Here is a 21,806-nt window from a genome sequence, read left to right as displayed (position 1 = left end):
AAATTTTCGAAATATGCATAGGCCGTAGAATTTGGCCAGACTCCCTTCCTCACAAGAAGTCTATACGTATAGTATACACAGACCCCTATCCCATTCTCATTCGCTTGGTGTTGGGTGTCATCGTTTGGATTTTGTGTGCAAGCGGAACGCGTTTTACACGAGTTTCGGCCATCCAATGAAAGTTGGTGACATCAGCTGCCTAAATCCGCGCAGCGATTTTTCCGGTTATATTTTCTTGTACTTGAAGAAAAATCGGAAATCTATTCTACTTTGGTGCTCTCCAATCTAATCCATCAATCATAGGAAATATTGATTTCAACCCATCATTCCCCTTGATTTAGCCCTGGCACACTCAATCAATGAACCATTTTGGGTTTCATTCGATTCATTCATCATCGATTCGATTTCCTGTTCAAAAATCTGACGGACGACGGCGACCAACACAGATCGTACCAACACATTCGCAAAACTGTGGCGCCGCGTCCATCCTACAAACACAGTCATCCCGTTGTTTATCTTGCATCTCCAATCTTGACACTCACACTGGCCCAGATTAACAGTTCTTTCACTCTCGCTCGCCTCTCGGACGGACAGTCGAATCGAACGGTTGAACGACGGGAGCCTGGTTGGTTGCTGATGGTCTGGCTAGGTCTGGCTGGCAGGTTTTTAGCTTTGGCTGAGTAGGAGGGCAACAGTCGGAGCTAGTCAAGAATGCCTCCTCGGCCAGGCGAGATCGAAACTTTTTTTCTCGCGCGGTGTTGAAGTCGTCGTCGTCAGTCGGTTGGTTCCCCGTTTTCATCGGACTAGTGTTTTATTGCATCTTACAACACCACACATACCTGTGTCCGCGCGGAGTGCCAGTTCCTTACGACTGTGGTCCATTCTGGAATTCCATTAATGAAAATTTGCCCGTAATTATATACAAATTTCCTATCGGATAATTACGACGGTAGCACTCAGGTTCAGTGTTTCGGGGAGTTCATAATTCAGAAGTTCGACTACTAGGGCCAACCAGCGAAAGACGGGGCCCCGTGTGCTTGTGTGTGAAGAAAACCAGTCGGAGTGGAGTCCCCACTTTTAGCATCCGGGGGTCGGTCGGTCAGCTTCAGCTTCAGAGCCTTCTCCAGTGTTGGATGGGAGGATAGGATTGAAGTGTGCAGTGCAGCAGAAGAAGAGTGTTCTTTTTCTTTTATCGTCGTGTGTGCATTTTTCTCCTTCGATGCTGGAGGTGACGGTATCCTAGTAAGCAGTAAGCTATGATGCAAAATTCGAAGAAAACACTGGTGTATCATGTGAAAAGGGTTTATGGGTTTGAGACAAACTTCTAAATGACAAGGATTGAGCTTCACACTCGTTCGTCATCTTGCCAAGAATTCGAAAAGTTGTTCTTGATTTTATCAAAATGAATCACATTTTGAACTCACAATCTGTTTTATTCTTACCAGTTGTAAGGACGTGGCCAAGGCAGCTCACTATAATTGTAGAAAATACTCGATATTTATCTTTATACATGTATATTTTCTAATCCATTGCATTCTTAAAATCTTGGTGAAATTTGTGTGTATTTTTTTAAAGATTTTTTTTTTCAGAATACCTACAAGAAGTACTGAAAATAATGTCCAAAATTCTTCCCACGATTGCTTTAGAAATTTTTACAGATATTTCTGCAAAGATGCATCGACGAATTCTTCCAGGATTTTTTCCATATCTTCCTTCAGTGATTCCATCATGGATTACGCCAGAGCTTCCTTCAAGAATTTCACAAGGGATTTCTCCTGGGATATTTTTATAAGTTCCTCCAGTGATTGTTCCAGTGTTTTATCGAGGATTCCTCAAGAAATTTATCCAGGATTTCCAAAGGAATGTCAACTGAGATCCCTTTAGGTATTTCTGCTATTGTTTCTCCCGAGATTTCTTCAAGAATTTTTCTTCACACATTTCTTCAACAATTTTACTAGACATGACCCCAATAATTCAATCTAGAATAATTCGAAGTATTTCTGCAGGAATATCTTCCAGGAACCCTTTCAGGAAATTCTACCAGAGATTATCCAAAAGTTATCCAGGAAAACCTTAAAAAACTCAGTTCATCCATAGATTCCTGTAATTAAGAAAGCTTTCCTGGTATTTCCTAAGAAATTCCTCATGAGGTTTCTTAAGGAATTCCTCCGGGTTCTCCTCCAAGAATTTCTCCAAGGGTACATACACCCGGGAATTCTTTCTGTGATTCTTCCAGGAATCCAGGAATTATTCAAGTACTTCCTCCAGAAAATGTTTAGGGCTTTCTTTAGGGATTATGCCAGGGATTTCTCTGGAAATTCAACAGGAATTCTTCAAGGGATTAGAAGCATCTAGATCCTCTAGGAATTCCTCCAGAAATTTCCTCTGGGGATTGCTGCAGGGATTTCTCCTGGAATTCATCCAGAGATTCCTCCAGAAATTCCGCTAGAAATTTCTTCAGGAATTCCTTTAGTGACTTTTCCAGGGGTTCCTCTGAAGATTCCTCCAGGAATTACTACAGATATTCTTCTAGTATATCCTCCAGAAATTCATCCAGGAGTACCTGCAGAAATTCTATCAGGAATTCCTCCAAGAATTGCTCCAGGGTTTCGCATTTTTACAGCACTTTGTCCAGGCATTCCTCTAGGAATTGGGTTTTTAAATTAAGAAAAAATCAATGATTTTTTATTTTTAAACAAAAGAGCACCTTTTTCTGACCCGCTATGATTTTTTTCAGATTTTTAGAGCTTTATTTTGGTACCTAAAATTAATTTCCAACAGATTTTTTTTTGAAATCACCTTTTGACAGCTGGGCAACTGCTTGACAGCTCCGCTCAGTACAAAATGCGACGAGGGGTGATTCGACAAATCGCTCCCATACAGATTTCAAATTGATTTTTAAATAGGTTCCCGGGCACCAAAATTGATGAAAATTTGGATTTCGGCTCAGTTTTGCATGCAGATTCAGAATATGGAATTATCTCAACACCACTAAAGAAGCCAATTGTTCCTGATATTCTTCCAGGAATTCCTTCTAGATGTGTTTCAGGAATTCCTCCAATAATTTCACCAGGTATTCCTCTGGGAATTTCTACGGGAATTCTTCAAGGGATAATTCTCAGGATTTTTGCAGTAATTCCTGAAGGAATTCCTTCAAGCAATTCATCAGGATTTTTTCAGGCATTCCTCCCTGGCCAAGATCACAGGGTTCGACGGTATTAAAGTGAAGGATGTTAATTGTAATTCTTGTAATGAAAATATCACCTTTAACACTTTAATGCGCCTCCAACGGTTCATTGCGAACCGGCTGATGCAGATGGAGTATGGCTGATTTATCAGAAATGCTCGATAAACAGGAGGAACCTGCCAGGGCCCAGTAGTTTCTATACCCAGGAAACAGTTCCGGTCGATTGAGTCTGGGAAGGTTTCGAGAGTCGTTGTGAATCATAATGAAAATATTTATGTTTCATGACGAGTCTCGGAATCTTTTTTGAGTCGGCAGACTTTAAACTGTTGCCTGGGCTTCCCACTATTCGGTTAATTTTAACAAATACAAATTCAATTCAAATATGAAATAATTAGTAGTATCCATTTGCTAATACATAGTTCTCAACATTTGATGTGCTTTCGTGATTTAATTTTCTCTATCATTATTTTTATATCTGATAGTTTTGTGAGTAAACCCTAATATGTTTCGAATGCCTAATGCTTAATAATATTTTCTTGCAATATCAATTTAAAATAACTATGAAACTAATAGTGGGAAGTGCAGCATTTAGTAGTGCATGCTTATAGATTCGAAGCTAACGTGTGATCAAGACGAAATCGACAAAAACTGACTACTTCGACTTTGACTAACGCATATTATTTATGACAAATTAGATATGTTTACATTTTTCAACTGAGCATATTAAAGGTTTTTTTTTTTATTTGGACTTATTTGGACAGATGCTGATAGTGCTAGGGATGTGGACGAAAAACAACTTTCAAAGATAATAAAAACAGTACTAAAATGAGGATCAACAAAAATGGACATAACGAACACATCGACCATCTAACAGATCATAGGCACACCAAAGATTACTGAATTATAGGGCACAACATAAATTTGAACAATAACATTCTTTAAGCCTTGACATGACAAAAAAAAAACAAATACGAAATCGACCATATGACAAAACCGAAATTTTCACACCTTCTGCCGTAACCTTCTGAGTCAGTACGCAACAGTGTCTTACTGGACGACATGTTCCGTGCACGGCTGGTGAACTGCTTCTGAAGGATTACGTTCTCTGTCCTATCCAAAGGCCTAGTGAACTGTCGTTGTCCGCGCAAACGCGAGACGATTGTGCGCACATTGATGGGAGAGGTTTCTACGTCCGTCGGCGTGCCGCTAGGAACCTTTCAAAAAAAAAAAAAAAAAATACTTTTTGTGAGTCCGTACTTATGACGGGTAGTGTACATGAGTTCATCCAGGAATTTCTTCAGGAACTTCTTTTGGAATTACCCTAGGATAATTTTTAGGAATTCCTCCACGAATTGATCCAGGACATCCTTCAGAAATTATGTAAGCAATTCCTCCGAGAATTTCTCCGGGAAATCCTCTAGGGATTCCTTCAGAAATTCTTCCAGTAATTTTTTCAAGAATACCTTCAGGAGATTTTCAGATATTCCTCCAGGCATTCCTCCATATATTCCTCCAGGAATAACTCCAGAAATTCCTCCAGGGATTCCCCCATGAATTCCTTCAGGAAATCCTTCGAAGACTCCTCCCGGAAATCTTCCAGGAATACCTCCAAGGATTCTTCTAGGAAATTTACCTGGAATTCCAAGGATTTTTTTCAGAATTTGCTCCAGGCATTCCTCTAGGATTCTCTCTAGACATTTTTCCAGGAATTGCTTCAGGGATTTCTCCAAGGATTCCTCCAGAAATTTTTCTAGGATTTCCTCTAGGAATTCATCAAAAGTTTTCTTCAGGATTCCTCCCAGAATTCATCCAGGTGTTCCTCCAGGAATACTTCAAGAAATTTCTCCAGAGATTTCTACAGAAGTTCCTCCAGATGATTTCATCCAGTAATTTCTTCAGTGATTCATCCAGGAATTCTTCTAGACATTGCTTCAAGAATTTCTCATGTGATCCCTCTCAGGTTTTTAACAAAAAATCATTCAGAAGTTAATTCAAAAAAATCTGAAATCCTTCAATCATCTTTTCCAGGGATGCACCAAAAAATTTCTCTAGGATTGCCTGAAGATTTTTTTGAATTACTTCAAGAATTTGTAGAGGAACTCCTCCAACAAATTGTATTGGAAGATAATTTCAAAAGGATGCATATAGGAACCAAGAAATTATCCTGGGATTCTTTCAGGAATCCCTCAAGCAGTTTCTTCAGAAGTTAACTCAAGGATTCCATCAGTAACTCTCACAATAAGCGAGACAATGAGTCCTCCAGGGATTCTTCCAAGCAACACGCATGTCACAATTTATTTGATAAATACTTTTAAAATTTCTTCCTGCATTTTTTTATTGATTAATTTCTGAAGCTCCGTCGGCAAATTAATTGTGATATAACCTAGCAATTCCTTTGGTAATTTCTTCTTCAATTTCTTTAGAAATCACACAGAAAATGCCTTTGGAAGTGATCGGGAAATTCCTTCAAGGTTTTTCAGGAAACTTCTTTTGAAATGGGAGAGATGAACCAGCCAAGGGCTAAACTGCCTCTCTTGGCATGTCAGTCCCATGTCGTTTCTAATGCGAATCAAATTTTTGTCTCTCATAAATTTCATATTTTTCTTGCCTCATTTCACAGCCCAATGTTCCACGTAAAGTTTATGCAAGAATTGAATACATTTTTTCGAAAACAATTGGAGTTATAGTGCAAAACGTGGGCACTTTGAAAAACAACATGGGACTGACATGCGAAAAGGGGCAGTAAAAGTCTCTTAAATAAAGATAAATCAATCAATCAATTTTGAAATGTTTTTGGAAGTGCCTTCGACAACATATTTGGTATTCTTTTTGGAAATTTCTTCTGCAAAAGAATTCACTTCAGGATGCCCTTGTGTAATTTTAGGTAGCAATTCCTTTGGAAAATCATTCGGTTATTCCTTTAGGGCCGTGGTCACCAAAGTGCGGCCCGCGAACCGCACGTGAAGTTTAGATCTCTATGTTGTGGTAGAAATGTCTGTATAGAGATAAGTGACATTTCAACACACGAACACTAGCGGAAATTTTTCCTCACACAAAAGTGCACGCCGATTGAAAGGCTACTCAGATTGCATATGCAAATATTACCCAATCGATTTGGGTAAAACGGGTAAATAATGATAAAACTAACGTCAGCGGCAAGAGTGCAAATATTTTCCTCGCAGTTTCACAACTACATCTACAAAAAAGGCACGCATACATTTGAACGTGATTACCTCTATTGTTTCTTCTGGAGGTTGTTTTACAGCCGGAATAATGAAGAATAACTGTTAGAATGTTTGGCAAATCAATTTATATGTTGCGATACAATCAGTTGAAAAAATGGGCCTGAGGATCACTGCTTTAGGGTGTCTTCAGTCGTTTCAACATTCAAACGTATTTGGAAATTGCGTTCTGAAATGTTCGGACAAATTTTTTATGAACTTCTTTGGCATACACCTTGATTTTTGGAAATTCTTTAGATAATTCCTTTGAGATTTACTCCGGCCATACTATTGTATTTTTTTTTCAATTCGTAAGAGAGTATCTAATTGAATTTCCAAGGTAATAACACACGGAATTCTGTAAGGATTTTCCAAAGGATACTGAAGAAAATTCAATTTTGCAAGAAGCTATCGAAGGAATTACAAAAATATTTGCCAGTTAAATTTCCAAATGGATTGCAGGTGAAACTTCCAAAGAAATTGATAAACAAAATCCCGTAGGAGTTGCCTGATAAATTTGCACACTGTCCTCAGCCAGAGACCACACACTACCACACACTAACGGATAACATGTAATACTGTAAGACATCCAGTGGTTCAATGTAGAATTTTCCGTTTGACGAAATTTTTCTTCCGACTGGAATGGGAATCGAGCCCACAATCCGTGGCTTACAATACGCCTAAAAGTCTGGCGTCACTAACAGTATGGTATTTTCAAATATATTAACCTAAATCAATTTCAAATTTCCAAAAGAGTTATCGAACAAAATTCCAAAGAAATTACCGAAATAGTTTCAAAAAAAAAAAACCCAAGAAAACAAAAAAAAAACTTATATGAAGTTTTGGATCAAATCCAATAAAAACTACTCACAGGATTTCCTATGAATTTGCCAAAGAAATTCCGCCAAAAGGAAATTCGAGATGTTTTCACAGGGTAACTTTTGGGAAATTCGCCAAATCGATTTGCAAAGGAAATGACAGATCACAAGTGCTACGTTGTGAGCGAATTTTGAAATAAACTTTCAATGTAAAAGCTTCTTTTTAACATAGTAATATATGGATACACAACGGTTATAAGGTTAGAAGCTTTCAGCTTCTAAGAACAATACACCCCAAATAATTTTTGCTGAAATTTGCCGAGTTGAAAGTGTAAGCAAAATATTTGTGAAAATTCAGCAAGGTTTGTTGATTTGCTCAGTAATATCTACCGATAACCACCAACGTTTTGCTGTAACTTAGCAAATTTTGACGAGAGTTCAGAAAAAAAATCTGAACCTTTTAGCTCCGCAAAATTTGACTGAAAGCGTCTTGGTGTGTAGCATCACATCATGAAAACTCTTGGTCTTTTGAGCAACCTTGCCGAAGGCAGTCCAGAACACGAGATATACGACGTTTAGACTGAACTGGAAGCTCATAAGAACACTAACGCAGCGCAGTGAGTGATTTTCGAACTAAATTGTTTCCTACGTGAAAGCTCTTAGTCTTCTGAGCAACTTTGCCGAAGACAGTATCCTTCTAGGTGGACCAGAACACGAGATATATGACATTTAGACTGAACTGGAAGCTCTTATGAACACAAGCGCCACGCAGTGAGTAATTCTCGAACTAAATTGTTTTCCATAACAAAGCTCTTAGTCTTCTGAGCCACTTTGCCGAAGACAGTCCCCTTTCTAAATGGTTCAGAACGCGAGATATTCCACAACTACTGAAAAATTTTAGTGCTATCCCCCATGTCCGACATGGTGCCCTGTGTAGCAGATTCCCGGTTGCGAATGTTCCCGGAACCACTTTTTCAACATATCAACACATTATTGACGAAATTATCTTTCAAATAAGACATTGGTCGTTTGAATTGGTGAAAAAATCATTCATTCTATAAGAGTTTGAATTTGTGGGTCATAATGACCCCAATGCATTATTCTTACCTTTTTTTTGGCGCCATTTTGATTTCACCTTAAGAAATTAATTTTGTTTTAAATTCTTCGGTTCTGCAAAATATTAAAAGTCAAGAAGTTTCATTACGATAAGTTAACTAATAAAAGAGATATTAATGCTTGAAATCGCGTTTTGGGCCATAATGACCCTAATGTACGACTAAGGTTAAATCTGCACGTTTAGTGTAGTGCTCAAATTTTGAACGTAGCTTCTGGGAGTCCAAAACAACTGATTTTGGAGGTAAGACTTGGCATTTTTCGAAATTTTTGTTTTTCATATAAGTGTGGGCCACCCTAGATCATCCGAATTCGACATTTTATTTACAAACCGTATTGATCGATGTTTGGCATTATGCAGTGTTAACAGTTGCAGAGACAATTCAAACGAACCAATTTTCATTTTTTTTTAATTTTTAGCGCAGCAGTGTTGCCAGCTTTCATAGAAAAAATACTTTGTATCATTCTATGTACCATGCAACAGTATTTGCCTACTTAAAGTATGCTGAACAGCCAGATAGCTTATAGACATTCATATGTATACTACATTCAGCCAAGCATGATCCTAATTGAACAGTGTTGCCATATAACAGCAGAAATAATAATATCAGTTATCACTGTTTGGCCTTTGTTGTTCTTACTGAACATTAAATGCGTATATTTAGAAACCTGTTCAAGGTTTGAAGCAATGATTGAAGTGAACGTTAATCTAAATTTTAAATGTAAAAAAGCGGACATAAACCGATTTGTCGTGGAATAAACGGACTAAAATAAGGTCGGGGTCTGCAGTAAGCCTAATAGTTAAGGATATGGATCGCCAATCCGGAGACGGCGAGTGCGGTTTATGTTCCAGTCAGGAAAATTTTCTCGACTCCCGGGGTATAGTATATCATTGTCCTTGCCTCACAATGTATTGGTGTCGCGGTTGAAACCCGAAGTTTCCTCACACGCGACAATCGAGTTTTCTCCAAATCCATACGTGAAACCTAATGTCGGACGTAGTGCGCTGGTTAGCGGATTTGGCCCTCTATCCAGCGCACTTTGCCCGACGTACGTCCGACACACAGTTCAGGAGAAACATTGACTTTCGCGTGTCAAAAATTTCGGTTTTCAACTGCACGAACAATACAAATACATGCAATGGCAGGCAAAGAAAGCCCTTCAAATAAAAACTGCGGAAATGCTTTAAGAACACTAAGTTGAAAAGAGGCAGGCTAAGTTCCAGTGGGAACGTAGAGTCATAAAGAAGAAGAAGGTTGGAGAACAAAATTACAAAAATAAGAAATAAAACAAACAGCGCTTCAATCGTTTGTTTTGAGTAGGAAGAAACTAGGAGCGCTCTGCTGAACAGATTGAATGATCCCCTTATTTTGAAATTAAATTTGGAATTTAATTTAAGTTGTCAATGTAGTTTTTGCATTTCAAATTATTCATATCATTTCATTAAAGTTTTATCATGATCTTATTAGAAAACATTGTGCTACATGAAGAGAATGTTTAGCAACTGTGTTTCATTATGATGTTAGTAAGATCTATTCCAGTAACTACGTGATTGTTTTGCATGTAGCACAACTCATAACAATACTAGAATTAAACAAAATCATTTGAGTTTTATAAAACACATGTATTTCTGCCATTACCATAATCGTTTTGCTCCTTGAGTTGAGTTATAAGCCTCTATTCTCCCCTGTTCAAGACCCCTTTTCACGTGGTACACTTGAAATATGCAAGAGAGAAAGGAGTCTCCTAGCATATCGAGTCGCTGCCGTCGTTGGTCGATGGACGCACGGCGACCGACAGTGAAGTGAATGAGTGGTAGCGAGGCGGTGTGGTGGGTGGCTGGGCAGGCAACTCGCACAAGAAGAGAGGGAAGGACATTCCCGTCATAGCGAGGCGCCCATCCAGCAAGCAACGAAGGGAGCGAGCGAGCGCCGAAGAAGCCATGTAAAAATGTAACCCCGAATTTTGTAAGATTGGAAATAAATTAGTGCTCTCTTCGGTTTGCCGCCTCCCGGAGGCCATTCGCCGCTGCATAGCCAGAGCCACACATCAGATAATGGACGCGGAAAGGAAGCGAAAGAAGACCCAGAATCTGGTGGTAATGGTGGTGCTCTACAACAGGTTTTTTTTTTCTTCAACTGGATGTGTTGTTGCGCGAGAAAAATTGGTGTGAGCGGTGTGGGGGCAATTGAATTGCTCTCCTCGTGCTTGTGAGAAGGGCTCCCCGAGAATGCTGTGCTGGTAGTAGCTCCAGAGTGTTGAGTGATATGACGGAGAAGTGAAATTTTATGGGATTGTGCAATAATTAATTTGAATCGAAGTTTGTATATAGAGCGCTGTAAGCAGGAAGCCGAGGAAAAAAAGAAATATTGTGTGAGTGGTTGAATGAAGATTGCTACAGTCAAAAAGGATACGGATATATCCTTTACACGAGGATTGGAGTAAAAAAGTGTTAGGATAAGCATAGGATAACAAAATGGATGAGCGATTGCTGAACGACCTGCTGGAGTGTTCCGTATGTTTGGAGCGGCTGGATACGTCCTCCAAGGTGCTACCCTGCCAGCACACGTTCTGTCGGAAATGTTTGGAGGTGAGTTAGTGAGCGTTTAGAGAATTTCTATTTATAATTATATGTTTGAATAATGCTTAGTCATTTTAGTTAGTGATAGCTTGTATGATAAAAAAGCGCACGATAAGCTACCTAAGAAACGGGTTCGCATAACATTTTGAATACCGTGTACCCACGATAGTTTGACCGCTTACAAGTTGAACGCTCTAATTAAAATCAGAATAGTGGGTTTCACTATTTTGCAAATATCTCAAACTAAAAATGGTGCAAACGTCATTTTGTCCATGAAACAAAGCAAAACAGTAAATGAAATATGTAAAGTACGTTTTCAAATACTAAGGACCGTATAGTTAACTATGATACGTATAAATTTCTCCAATAATTCTTCTTTGGATATCTCTTACGAGTCATCTAAGTGTTACTTCATAGACTTCATAACAAATTCCTTCAAAAGGTGCTCTAGCAATTGCTTCGGGAGCTCCTCAAAACGTTTTTAAAGGAATACCGTCAATAGCATTCCCAAGAATTCCATAAAAAAAATCCTAAAGATTTTCAAAAACGAAGAAATTTCTTCATGCGTTTTTTTGCAATACTTCAAACGATTTTTCTAAAAGTCCTTTCAAAGATTTCATAGGAATTTCTTCAAACATTTCTTTATATATATACCTGCAGGAATTTCTTCAGAAACTCCTCCAATAGATCGTCCAAGAGTTCCTTAGGCGCTTTTTTTAAGTAGTCACTATTCGTTCAAGAATCCTTTAAGAAATTCCAGTAAGGATTTAATCTTTTCTTCCAAGTCGTCAAGAGTTTCTCCAAAGATTTCTTCAAGATGTGTGTATGTATGTATGTACGTACAATCCATCGCCCACTGACCGGCAGTGCTTTTATGGAAGATAAATGTCTGCGTCTATTTTCTGACAATTACTTTTATCCATAGGCGCAAACAGGTTTAGTCCTGGAGATGGAAGGTGATAGCTCTACTGCACATCCAACGACCCATTTCAAGTATGCCTGGACTTCCACGTACATCTTGAGGTCGTTTTCTGAAACAGTTAGCCCCGCGTTGATGCATCCAGATATCAATTGGATATCTGAAATGCATTAACACTTCCCAAATCAAAAATTTGCATTTTTGTTGCTGGCGCGTATTTGATATGGTAAATATTTTATGTATGAATAAATTACGTTTATTAATTAGAAAGATCTTACTAAGTTTTTCATAGTCTGCCAAGATATAGTTTTACTCTCATTTCTCCAGCGTTGCTGCAATGACCAATTAGAATTGATTTCGATGCCGCGTTTACTTAAAACGCCGTGAGCGATTAACCGAGCAGCGATTACTGGCATCACACCGTAACTCGCGAATAATAATACACTGATGAATTACACTTTCGCACGCGGAAAACTGACCGGGTGGCGTAATCCCGGCCAAACTACCAGCAGAATCATCGAATAAAGTTCGTTTTGAGAACGCGCAAAAAGAAATGACAAGCGATTAAACTCCTCCAAAGATTTCTGCAAGATATGTTAAAAATATTCCTTCAGGGATTTCTCAACGGTTTTCCTTCAAATAGACCTACAAGGATGGACATATTCATCCTCAAATGACTGCTTCACAAATTTGTTAAGGGGATCGTACTGAAATTCAAGAGCAAGCTTCAAACAGCAGTGCACTTTATTATTCTGTTCTTGCTCACTTGTAATCAGCTTAAAATAAAAAGATCAGGTGCGTTGGTTTTGTTTAAGAAGTGAATTGTGCTTTCGAAATCGTGAGTAGGTGCCAAAGTCGGCCATTATGGCGACCATTTTGGGATTCTAACAAGTCTGTCCTTAAAGGTTGTTTTTTGATTTGCACAAAAAAATTTCAGAAGAACTTTTTAGAGTTTCTTCCATTGATTCCTTTGAGAAATAATCCGGGCATTTCATAAAAAAATCTTCCAAGAATCTTTTAGCTTTCCAAATTTCTGCAAGAATCCCTCACGTAATTCCTCCAAGTACTTCTAGCCTAACGTGTGAAAAAGCCTAGGTGCTTGTTGTAAACAAACAGCGTGGCGCTATCAGAAAGAATACACATTACGGTATCTGTAGTAGTAGATGCAGATGTGCGTGGGTGGATCGAGATGAGACCTACCGCAACCAAAACATATTTGTTTACTAAAACGCTATTTTGTCTTGACCACATGCTGTGCAACATAATATTTCAAAAATTTGTTAGTAGTAATTTTTCAGGAATATCATTAAAGATACCTTCAGAATCCACCCAATGATCCTTCCTGGAATACATCTTAGAATTTATCTAAAAGATTCTTCAAAGATTCCTTTAGAAATGCCTCTAAAAACTCCTGCAAGCATTTCTACAAGAATTCCTTCAGGAATTCCTCCCAGATTCCTTTAGGAAATCTCCCAAAGATTTATTCAGTTATGGCTCCAAGCATGATCTCAGAAATTCATCAAAGATATTTTTCCACGAAGAACTCCTGCAAGCAGGCCCGGATTAAGGATTGTGGGGGCCCGGGGCCCGAGCGGATAAGGAGGCCCCTCAGAGAGATGACCAAAAATGTTTTTCCTTATTTTCGAACAGTACTTTAGTAATATGAAAAATAAAGCTAATGTTAGCAACCAAAAAAGGTTTTTGTGGGGGCCCCTAAAATGTGGGGGCCCGGGCCCCCCCCCCGGCCCCCCCTTAGATCCGGCCCTGCCTGCAAGATTCCTCCTTGGAAAAATCTCTGAAGGAATCCTTGGAGAACTGCGTCATGGTTCATCTGAAAGATATCTCTAAGGGACTTCATGACATAATCCTTGAACAACTTTATGAAGAAATTCGTAGAGGTATTTCTGGAGGAATGCTTGAAGAATATCCTACAATAAATCCTTGAAGGGATTCCTTAAAGACAGACTTGTTAGAGTCCCAAACTGGCCGACTTTGGCACCTACTCACGATTTTGAGCGCACAAATCTCTTCGTAAACAAAATTAGCACACCTGATCTTCTTATTTTAAGCTTATTACAAGTGAACAAGAACAGAATAATCAAATGCACTGTTGTTCAAAGCTTGCTTCTTGAGATTTGTGCGTCTGAAGTAAAAGATATCCCGAAGGAATAGCACACGAACAGGGAAGTACTAGATGAGTAATGAGCTGTAGTAATGATGTAGTAATGAGCTGAATTTTTATATGGTAAAGAGAAGGTAAATTCTCCGTTTCTGCAATGAAATGGAGCAAAAAAAGTGTGTATTATTAATCCTTGACTAATTTAATGCTGTTTTGAACAAATCTTTGGATAACTGTGTTGCTATTTTCTTCATTTCTTGCAATAAAACATTACAGTTACTCAAAGTTTTGCTCAAACAGCATCAAATTAGGCAATGAATTATATTACTCACCCTTTTTTCTCAATTTCGTTGCAGAAACAGAGAATTTACCTTCTCATTATACAAAAATTCTGCTCATTACTACAAATCTAGTACTCCACCGAACGTGCCCCATTCTCGAAGAATTTCAGAATGATTCTTTGAAGAAATTCCTATAGAAAATTCTTTAAAGAATTTCTGTATTATGTTAAATAAATTTCTAAAGCAATACTTGGAGAAATTTTTGAAGTAATTCTCGGACGAATCAATCAAGGAATCCTTGAAGGAGATTCACTTTTGTGATCCTGACGCCTAGCAGGTATTTTCAGAAAATAGATTTTTTTCACAGAAGAACCACACTACCGTACGTAACATTAGGATGGGCTAGCTTCTACTATCGTGGAACTATGCACCGAAAAACAAATGAAAACAAAAATTCTAGTACTAACTGTACAACGATTGGCTAATTACCCTATTGTTGCTTACGCAATCCTTATCAAATTTATAGCCGATTTTCGAGGACTGCAAACGATTTTTAGAGAAATTTACAGTTTGAGCTATTATTCCAAGAGAATTTCTACCGACTCTGGTAAACTGATCTAGTGAATGAACAAAGTATTTGTAGCATGTTTTTTAGGGAATTCTGACGGCGTACTCAATAGAACCCTCTGTTTTCTGTTTAAATTCTTAGAAGACATTTTGTTAGAATATCAGAAAAAATCTAAGGGAATGTCTCCGAATGAAATTCTTGAAGAGGACTTCCCATCACAATATCTGGAAGAAAACTTAAGAGATAAAGCTTTAGTCGTGTAACTTGAAATAGATTTTCTTTTTTAGTCAACTATTTATTCCTACGTATAATACAATGCCGTAGATTGTGCGATATTTGCCAGAAAACCATTCGCCAGAATGCCATTGGTCAGAAAGACATTTGCCAGAAAATACCATTTCCCAGAAAACCGTTTGCCAGAAAGAATCATTTCCCAGAAAAACATTTGCCAGAATGTATCATTCCCCAGAAAGTACCATTTCTCAGAAATTTTCCAAGTTCTCAATCCAGATGTGTTCCCAATCTAATGATAATTTAAAACATTCTCATTGAAACATAAATCGGTTTTTTTTTATTTGTTTGGGATCGATTAGCCCACAATAACGATTGTAAAAATGTATTTTATTTTATTTTTGTTCAGATTTATATGCGAAAGTTAAATAAATTATTGGAACTGATGTAAGAGCATGCAAGAAATGGTTTTAGAGTAAATTTTAAAGAAAAGCCTATAGTTTGAAGAATGTTATTTAATTATTTTATTGCGCACAATAGCTTATTTTTTCAATTAGAACTTTTCCACATATTTGTCTTGTGGACAAGTTGATCATAATGTGGATCCAATTGATCAAATATCATTTTGACGGAATTTGATCAATACTCATCAAAGATTTTCGTTTCTTCAAAACATAGGATGTTCTTTCCAGCTTTTAATGATATAAAATTTTTGGCTTTACTTATATTTTTCAAAGATTCCCTTCTTTCAATTGAAATAATTTTTAAACTTATTTTTGACAAAAACAATGACATGATCACTTTAAATAATAAATTTTGTGCCAAACAGCAAAATTACCCGAAATTGTTGATCACACACTTAAGTTACTCGAATACCATAAACAAAAACGTTTTGGAAGCAACGAGTAAAATACACAAAAATAATAACTTAAGTGACGGTTTTACCTATACCATTAGCCTGACTGTCACTGCCCGAAAGCCAGTACCCCCAATATTACAAGCTTGAATGTACCATTAGGCCGAATATCACTTGATTAAATGCTACAACAAGCTTGTTCTTGAGGAAATTATTTCTAATAATTCCAGCAGAGTTTTTTCCTTCTTTCAATCATCTGCTGTTCTTTCTTGATGAACTGCTTAGTTTATTCGCGCCAATTTTAACAAATATATTCCCTTATCACGGTGATTGTAACATGTGAGCTTAACATATTTGGGCTTATGGTATTATGACTAATGGCGCTCCGGCTACTGTTATAGAATCTTAATATCAATGATATTAGGGCATTCGGTTGAAGGCCGTTGGGTCGAATGTCATTTGGTAGAAGTTCATTATGTCAAAAAGCTGTTTTGCCGAATAGCCATTTTTTTTCGTTTTCTCCTGGTTTTTCCGTTTATGCTAGTTAAATAATTGTTGAAGTTGGAGCTACAGTAGTTTACCCATGAATCTTTCCTTCTTTTAAATATAGGAACAATAAACGGGTTTAATATCTGTTATTTTTTTTCAATAATTAAACTATCAGTTCCGCAATACCAATATTGCTTTATGGTTCTAACATAATCAACAATTTATGCCAAAAACTAGTCTTACAATGGAACTAGAAAGAACAGCCTGTGTTTAGAAGAAGGAAAAATTCACTATTTGAACTAGAGAGAATAGTTCCGTTGTAGAAAAATAGTTTTTTGCACCGAAACCGTTGATGTTCAACTAGTGAATTTTGCCTTCTTTTAAACATAGGCTGTTCTGGGATTGAATCGACTGTATGGTACAATTAACTGTTTTTGGCTACGCAGCGTGATCCGACAGTTATAGTTAGACGAAACATAGGACAAATAACGACACAAAGATTGTAAGTTTAAACAACTAGACATTAACATACAGTATTAGTAAAAATAATCAATTACAGTACCCCCTGAGGAAGACACAAACCCCGTGTCGAAACGTTGGGCAAATAAATAACGTCGTTTGTTCATTTTATGACTGCGTAGCCAAAAACAGTTAATCATAGGCTGTTCTTCTTAGTTAGTAAGACTAGATTTTGACATTAATTGTTGATTGCGGTAAAACAATAAGGCATAATTATTATTGTAGAAGTATCAGCTAATTATTGGAAAACCGAACAAATTTAAGAAACCGTTCCGATTCCTGTTCCATAATCAGTGAATTGAGATTCGTGATCGTCATTTCTACCCATTGACAATTCGGCCTAATAGACTTCGGTCAGAAGTATTTTCGCCATATCTGATGTGTGTGAACCTATGCACTTTTAGCCTAGTTCGAAGTCTTGCGCTTACAGGTGTATCTGCTCGATTTCTCTTCATCGATTTTCTCTTTGCTCAATAACTACCGGTGAATCATTTCAGCTGTTTTCGTTGTTCTAGCCCTAGTCGTCCTTTATCGAAACAAACCAAGAGATCATCCTAGCAGTGAACATATTGAATTACTGTCAAAGATTGAAACTGGTGACATTTTTTATGTTTATGGACTAAATTATATCAACTAAATTCTCACAATCACATCTTTAGTTTCAATTAATTCTTAGAAAATGGAGAAAATTTCTATTTGCCCGAAAGTACCATTTGCCAGAATGTACCAATCCCCAGAATTTAATATTTAATATTAAATTCTGGGGATTGGTACATTCTGGCAAATGGTACTTTCGGGCAAATAGTATTCTGGCAAATGGTTTTCTGGCGTTTGTCATTCTGGCGAATGGTTTTCTGGCGAACGGTTTTCTGGCAAATATCGCACAATCAATGCCGTACAGACTTAAAAACTGATAAGTATTCAGTTCAGGCGAAAACACTGAAAAAAAAAACTTGCTAGATTTTCTGAGTATACTAATGGCAGAGTTCACAGAAGAATTTTCAACGGAATTTGGACGAAATTTTGGAACATGATATCCCGTTTGGTATATATATAGCATTACGCATCCAGACGAAAGGATGTTTGAACGAATTAAGTTTAACTTATTACTAAAGGGTTGAATATCATTGCCTATTTTCAGAAATCTCACTCATTCTCACGAAAATCGGATTCTCATTTACGCCTAATTTTCTGCGAAAATCTGGCTTGTTGAATCTCCTGTACAAAAAGTAGAGTACAAATATTCCAAGTAGGTATTTATGTAAACGCCATTTTGTTCAATGAATCGGACAGCGGTACCTTTTTTGATTAACACGGCCGTTCTGCGCATATTTGTCCCATGTTATATGGGATTCCCATATAACATGGGACATTTATGCGTAGGACGGCAGTATACTGCTCCATTCGCATAACAGCCCCATCTTTGCTGGGATTCCTATTCATATGGGACAGTTATGCGATTGGGGGCAGTATACTGTTGTCAGATTATTTTTGCATATTTGGGTTGCCTTGTCACGTTCAGACCTGCGATCAGAAACATTATTGTACTTTATACGCAAAATTCTGCATATTTCCGTGAGTTCCTTGAGTTCAATTTATTAAAAAAAAACTGGCGTAACGTCCCAACAGAAAAAAGCTGTTTCTAAGCCTAGTGTTTTATGAGCACTTCCAGAGTTTTTAACAGAGAGCTTCCTTTGCCAATGATCATTTTGCATAAGTATATCGTGTGGTAGACACGAAGATTCTCTATGCCCAAGGAAGTCAAGGAAAAGTCCATTACGAAAAGATCCTGAATCGACCGGGAATCGAACCCGTAAACCCCCAGCATGGGTATGCGGAATGCCTTTACAGCTTTTAACCATAGTTAGAGCATCTCAAAGTTGGTAGGTCGATGCAATTTCGTCAAAAATAAACGATATTTTTCGACACTAAGATAAGTGCGCAGTCATCAGACCGCAAAATTGTTTCTCGAAAACCGACACCTCTCTATTGAGGGCAATTTATAAGTCTTCCCTCTGCTGCTGCAATGCATTCCGTTTTTCTTGTAGCCCCACAAAGCAGCAAGCAGCTGCAAACTTGATTGTGCATTAAACCCACGCCGATTATTATTATTATTCGAAGGCATCCACACTTACACTGGTCGAAATCGAAACAATCCGTTGACGGAGGTTGACGAAACGAATAAAAAAGGGAAAATCCACTGCCTTCCATATTAGGTTACTAGTAGATATTTCCAGCTGCTTGCTATTGGCAACCTTTCGTGATCTTTCTATTGCCATTCAATTAACCGCAGAAACCAGGGCCCGTCCGGTAATTGGTGATGTCACAATTATCAGTACGAGCCGACCGTTTAGTACGTTCTGCAAGGCAAGACTAACTGTATGTACATCTATTGTCTTTATCGTTTATCTCAATGACTTCTTTATAATTGTTTTGCAATATAGTATATTCGGTATTAAATTTAAAAGATTTCTTACATACCTAGTATGCAATATTGAAGCTCGTGTGCGGCGCATTAAATCTAACAATGCATGAGGCTTATTACTCAAACTGTAGATTAGCGGCACAACGGATGTCCATCACTACAAACAGCTACGGAGCGATTAAGGAAAATGATTCATCCGTCGAATCGATGGGAGTTCCAAATCAACGGTGCGTAACCAAGTGGCGCATTAGTTGTCGATGGAGAGGTGTAACGGTGGGTGGTGACATCCGACCGATTTACAACGGTAAGATTGATTATAAGACGTATCCACATTTTTATCCTTGGTGCTTCATTATTACTGTGTTACACATCATCGTTAGGATTGATGAGTTGGGTGTTGGTCAAACAATAAATAATGTCGAATCGAATGAGATTCCCAGGTCTGCTAACCAATTATTTACGATAGAATGATTACATTATTTTAATCACATTATGGATCAACCAAATTGCAATATCTTGCAAATTTTGAACTTTTATTTAAAAATCTACATCTAAAGCTACTTTAGAGGTTACAAATTGACCCTTTAAAAGACACTGAAATCGCTCCTGAACCACCTTAAAATCCCTGGAACGCTACTGAAATCCTTTGAACACTTCTTGAAAGCCCCTGGAACCCCTTAAATTCCCTGAAACACCCATGAAACCCCCCGGAACACTCCTGAAGGGCCTTTCAAAACCCCCTGAAACCCCATGCAACGCCCATAAAACTCTATGGAACGCTCATAAAACTCCCTAGAATGCTCCTGAAAATCTTGAAGATATCTGGAGAGCTCTTGAAACCCCCTTGAATACCTCGGGAACGCCCCTTGGACCCTTTACAACCTCCTGAAACACCCCTGGAATCTGCAGTCCATGAGATTTTCTAAAATTTTGTATGAAAAGCGCCTGATTGTCTGATGTTGTACCACCTTTCAGATGTCATTGTTTCTTTTTTATTAAATCGCAACAATTGCTATATTTTAAATTTTTCTCCTATCATACGCTATAAAAATATTTTCCCTAAAAGTACACGCAAAATAAAATTTTCGATAAAAAAAAAATAAAAATGTTTCAAAATGACCATAAAATCTCAAAATGTTTTCGTTTCAAAAAATCGGTATCCCAAATAGGCATCCAGAAAAAAAATGAAATTCTAGGGATGTTCAAAAATAAAAACAAGAAAAATAAAAAAACACAATTAACAAAATCGCGAATGTGTTTCAATCGATTTTAGATGACAAAAATGATAACTAGATCCAAATCAAAAAAAAAAATCATGAAACCTTTCTCTTCTTCCCAGAATAATTCGAAGTTCATGTTGAAATATTTAACCGGAAGAATTGGGTTGTTTAGTGCACAAAATATTGCTATTTTATATAGCCTAATCGAAAGAGCTATTTTTTTTTAGCATATAGTGATTTTATTGCGTTCCAATTCCTTTATTTTGATGGTCAAATAAACAAAACAGTTTTAATTTCCGTTGATAGAATGACAGCTCAATCGATAAAATGACAGTTCGACTCGAACAAAAAAAAAATCCCCTTACAAACTTTTAGCACAGAGAACAGACATCCAAGTACAGTTCCAAAACAGTGTAAGGAATTTAACGGCCATTTGAAATCGGCAACACAAGTGGCAATAGCGTGGCGCTGCAATCGGTTGATTTCTCATACTAATTTAATTCACCACTTGAAATGTTTCAATTCACCACTGACTGTGGCAATATGGTGTTTGGTGGCGTTAGTGTTGTCATCGTGTATTGGTTTGCAACCTCACTCAAGTAAAGATTAAAATGCTTACACAACTTTCCGAATGAAATTTGTTCTAGTCTGAATGTCTGTTCTCTGTGACTAGATCCAAATAAAAAAAAAAATCGTAAAACCTTTCTCTTCTTCCCAGAATAATTCGAAGTTCATGTTGAAATATTTAACCGGAAGAATTGGGTTGTTTAGTGCACAAAATATTGCTATTTTATATAGCCTAATCGAAAGAGCTATTTTTTTTAGCATATAGTAATTTTATTGCGTTCCAATTCCTTTATTTTGATGGTCAAATAAACAAAACAGTTTTAATTTCCGTTGATAGAATGACAGCTCAATCGATAAAATGACAGTTCGACTCGAACAAAAAAAAATCCCCTTACAAACTTTGAGGCTTTGAGTGCATTTTAAAAATAGTTCACGGACATTAAAAAATGGAGACATTTTGGATTACGACTTATTTTTGGACGGAGATTCCGATTGAAATGATGAAATAATCTGGATGCCCCTAAAGAACTATTATATAAAATTTCATGCTTATCTCGAAATCTGTAAGAAACTAAAAAAAGCAGAATATTTACCCTCTTCGATTGAGTGTAATCATCCATCTTCTTTTGCTTATCCTTTGACAGATACGTGTATTTCGACTACCACTTGTAATCTTCCTCAGTGTCAGTTAT

General features: G+C 37.4%; 1 protein-coding gene across 8 annotated transcripts in view; it reads left to right on the top strand.

The window, feature by feature from the left end:
* Positions 1-481: 481 nt before the first annotated feature.
* The window catches only part of LOC109420344 (E3 ubiquitin-protein ligase SH3RF1), a 74,799-nt gene continuing 53,474 nt past the window's right edge, over positions 482-21,806 (top strand). Inside the window, exons 1-2 of one of the 8 annotated variants that reach the window (XM_029856894.2) lie at positions 482-780; positions 10,661-10,929. In XM_029856894.2, the coding sequence (XP_029712754.1) occupies positions 10,816-10,929 (114 nt within the window). In that variant the 5' untranslated portion in view covers positions 482-780; positions 10,661-10,815. Of the gene's footprint in view, positions 10,930-21,806 lie in introns of all 8 variants that reach the window. The other 7 variants (XM_062861015.1, XM_029856893.2, XM_029856892.2 and 4 more) reach the window with 7 other exon arrangements.

The sequence above is a fragment of the Aedes albopictus genome, chromosome 3, assembly GCF_035046485.1.
Source record: "Aedes albopictus strain Foshan chromosome 3, AalbF5, whole genome shotgun sequence".
In the NCBI taxonomy this organism is placed as follows: domain Eukaryota; kingdom Metazoa; phylum Arthropoda; class Insecta; order Diptera; family Culicidae; genus Aedes; species Aedes albopictus.
This window is presented reverse-complemented; position numbering and strand designations above follow the sequence as displayed.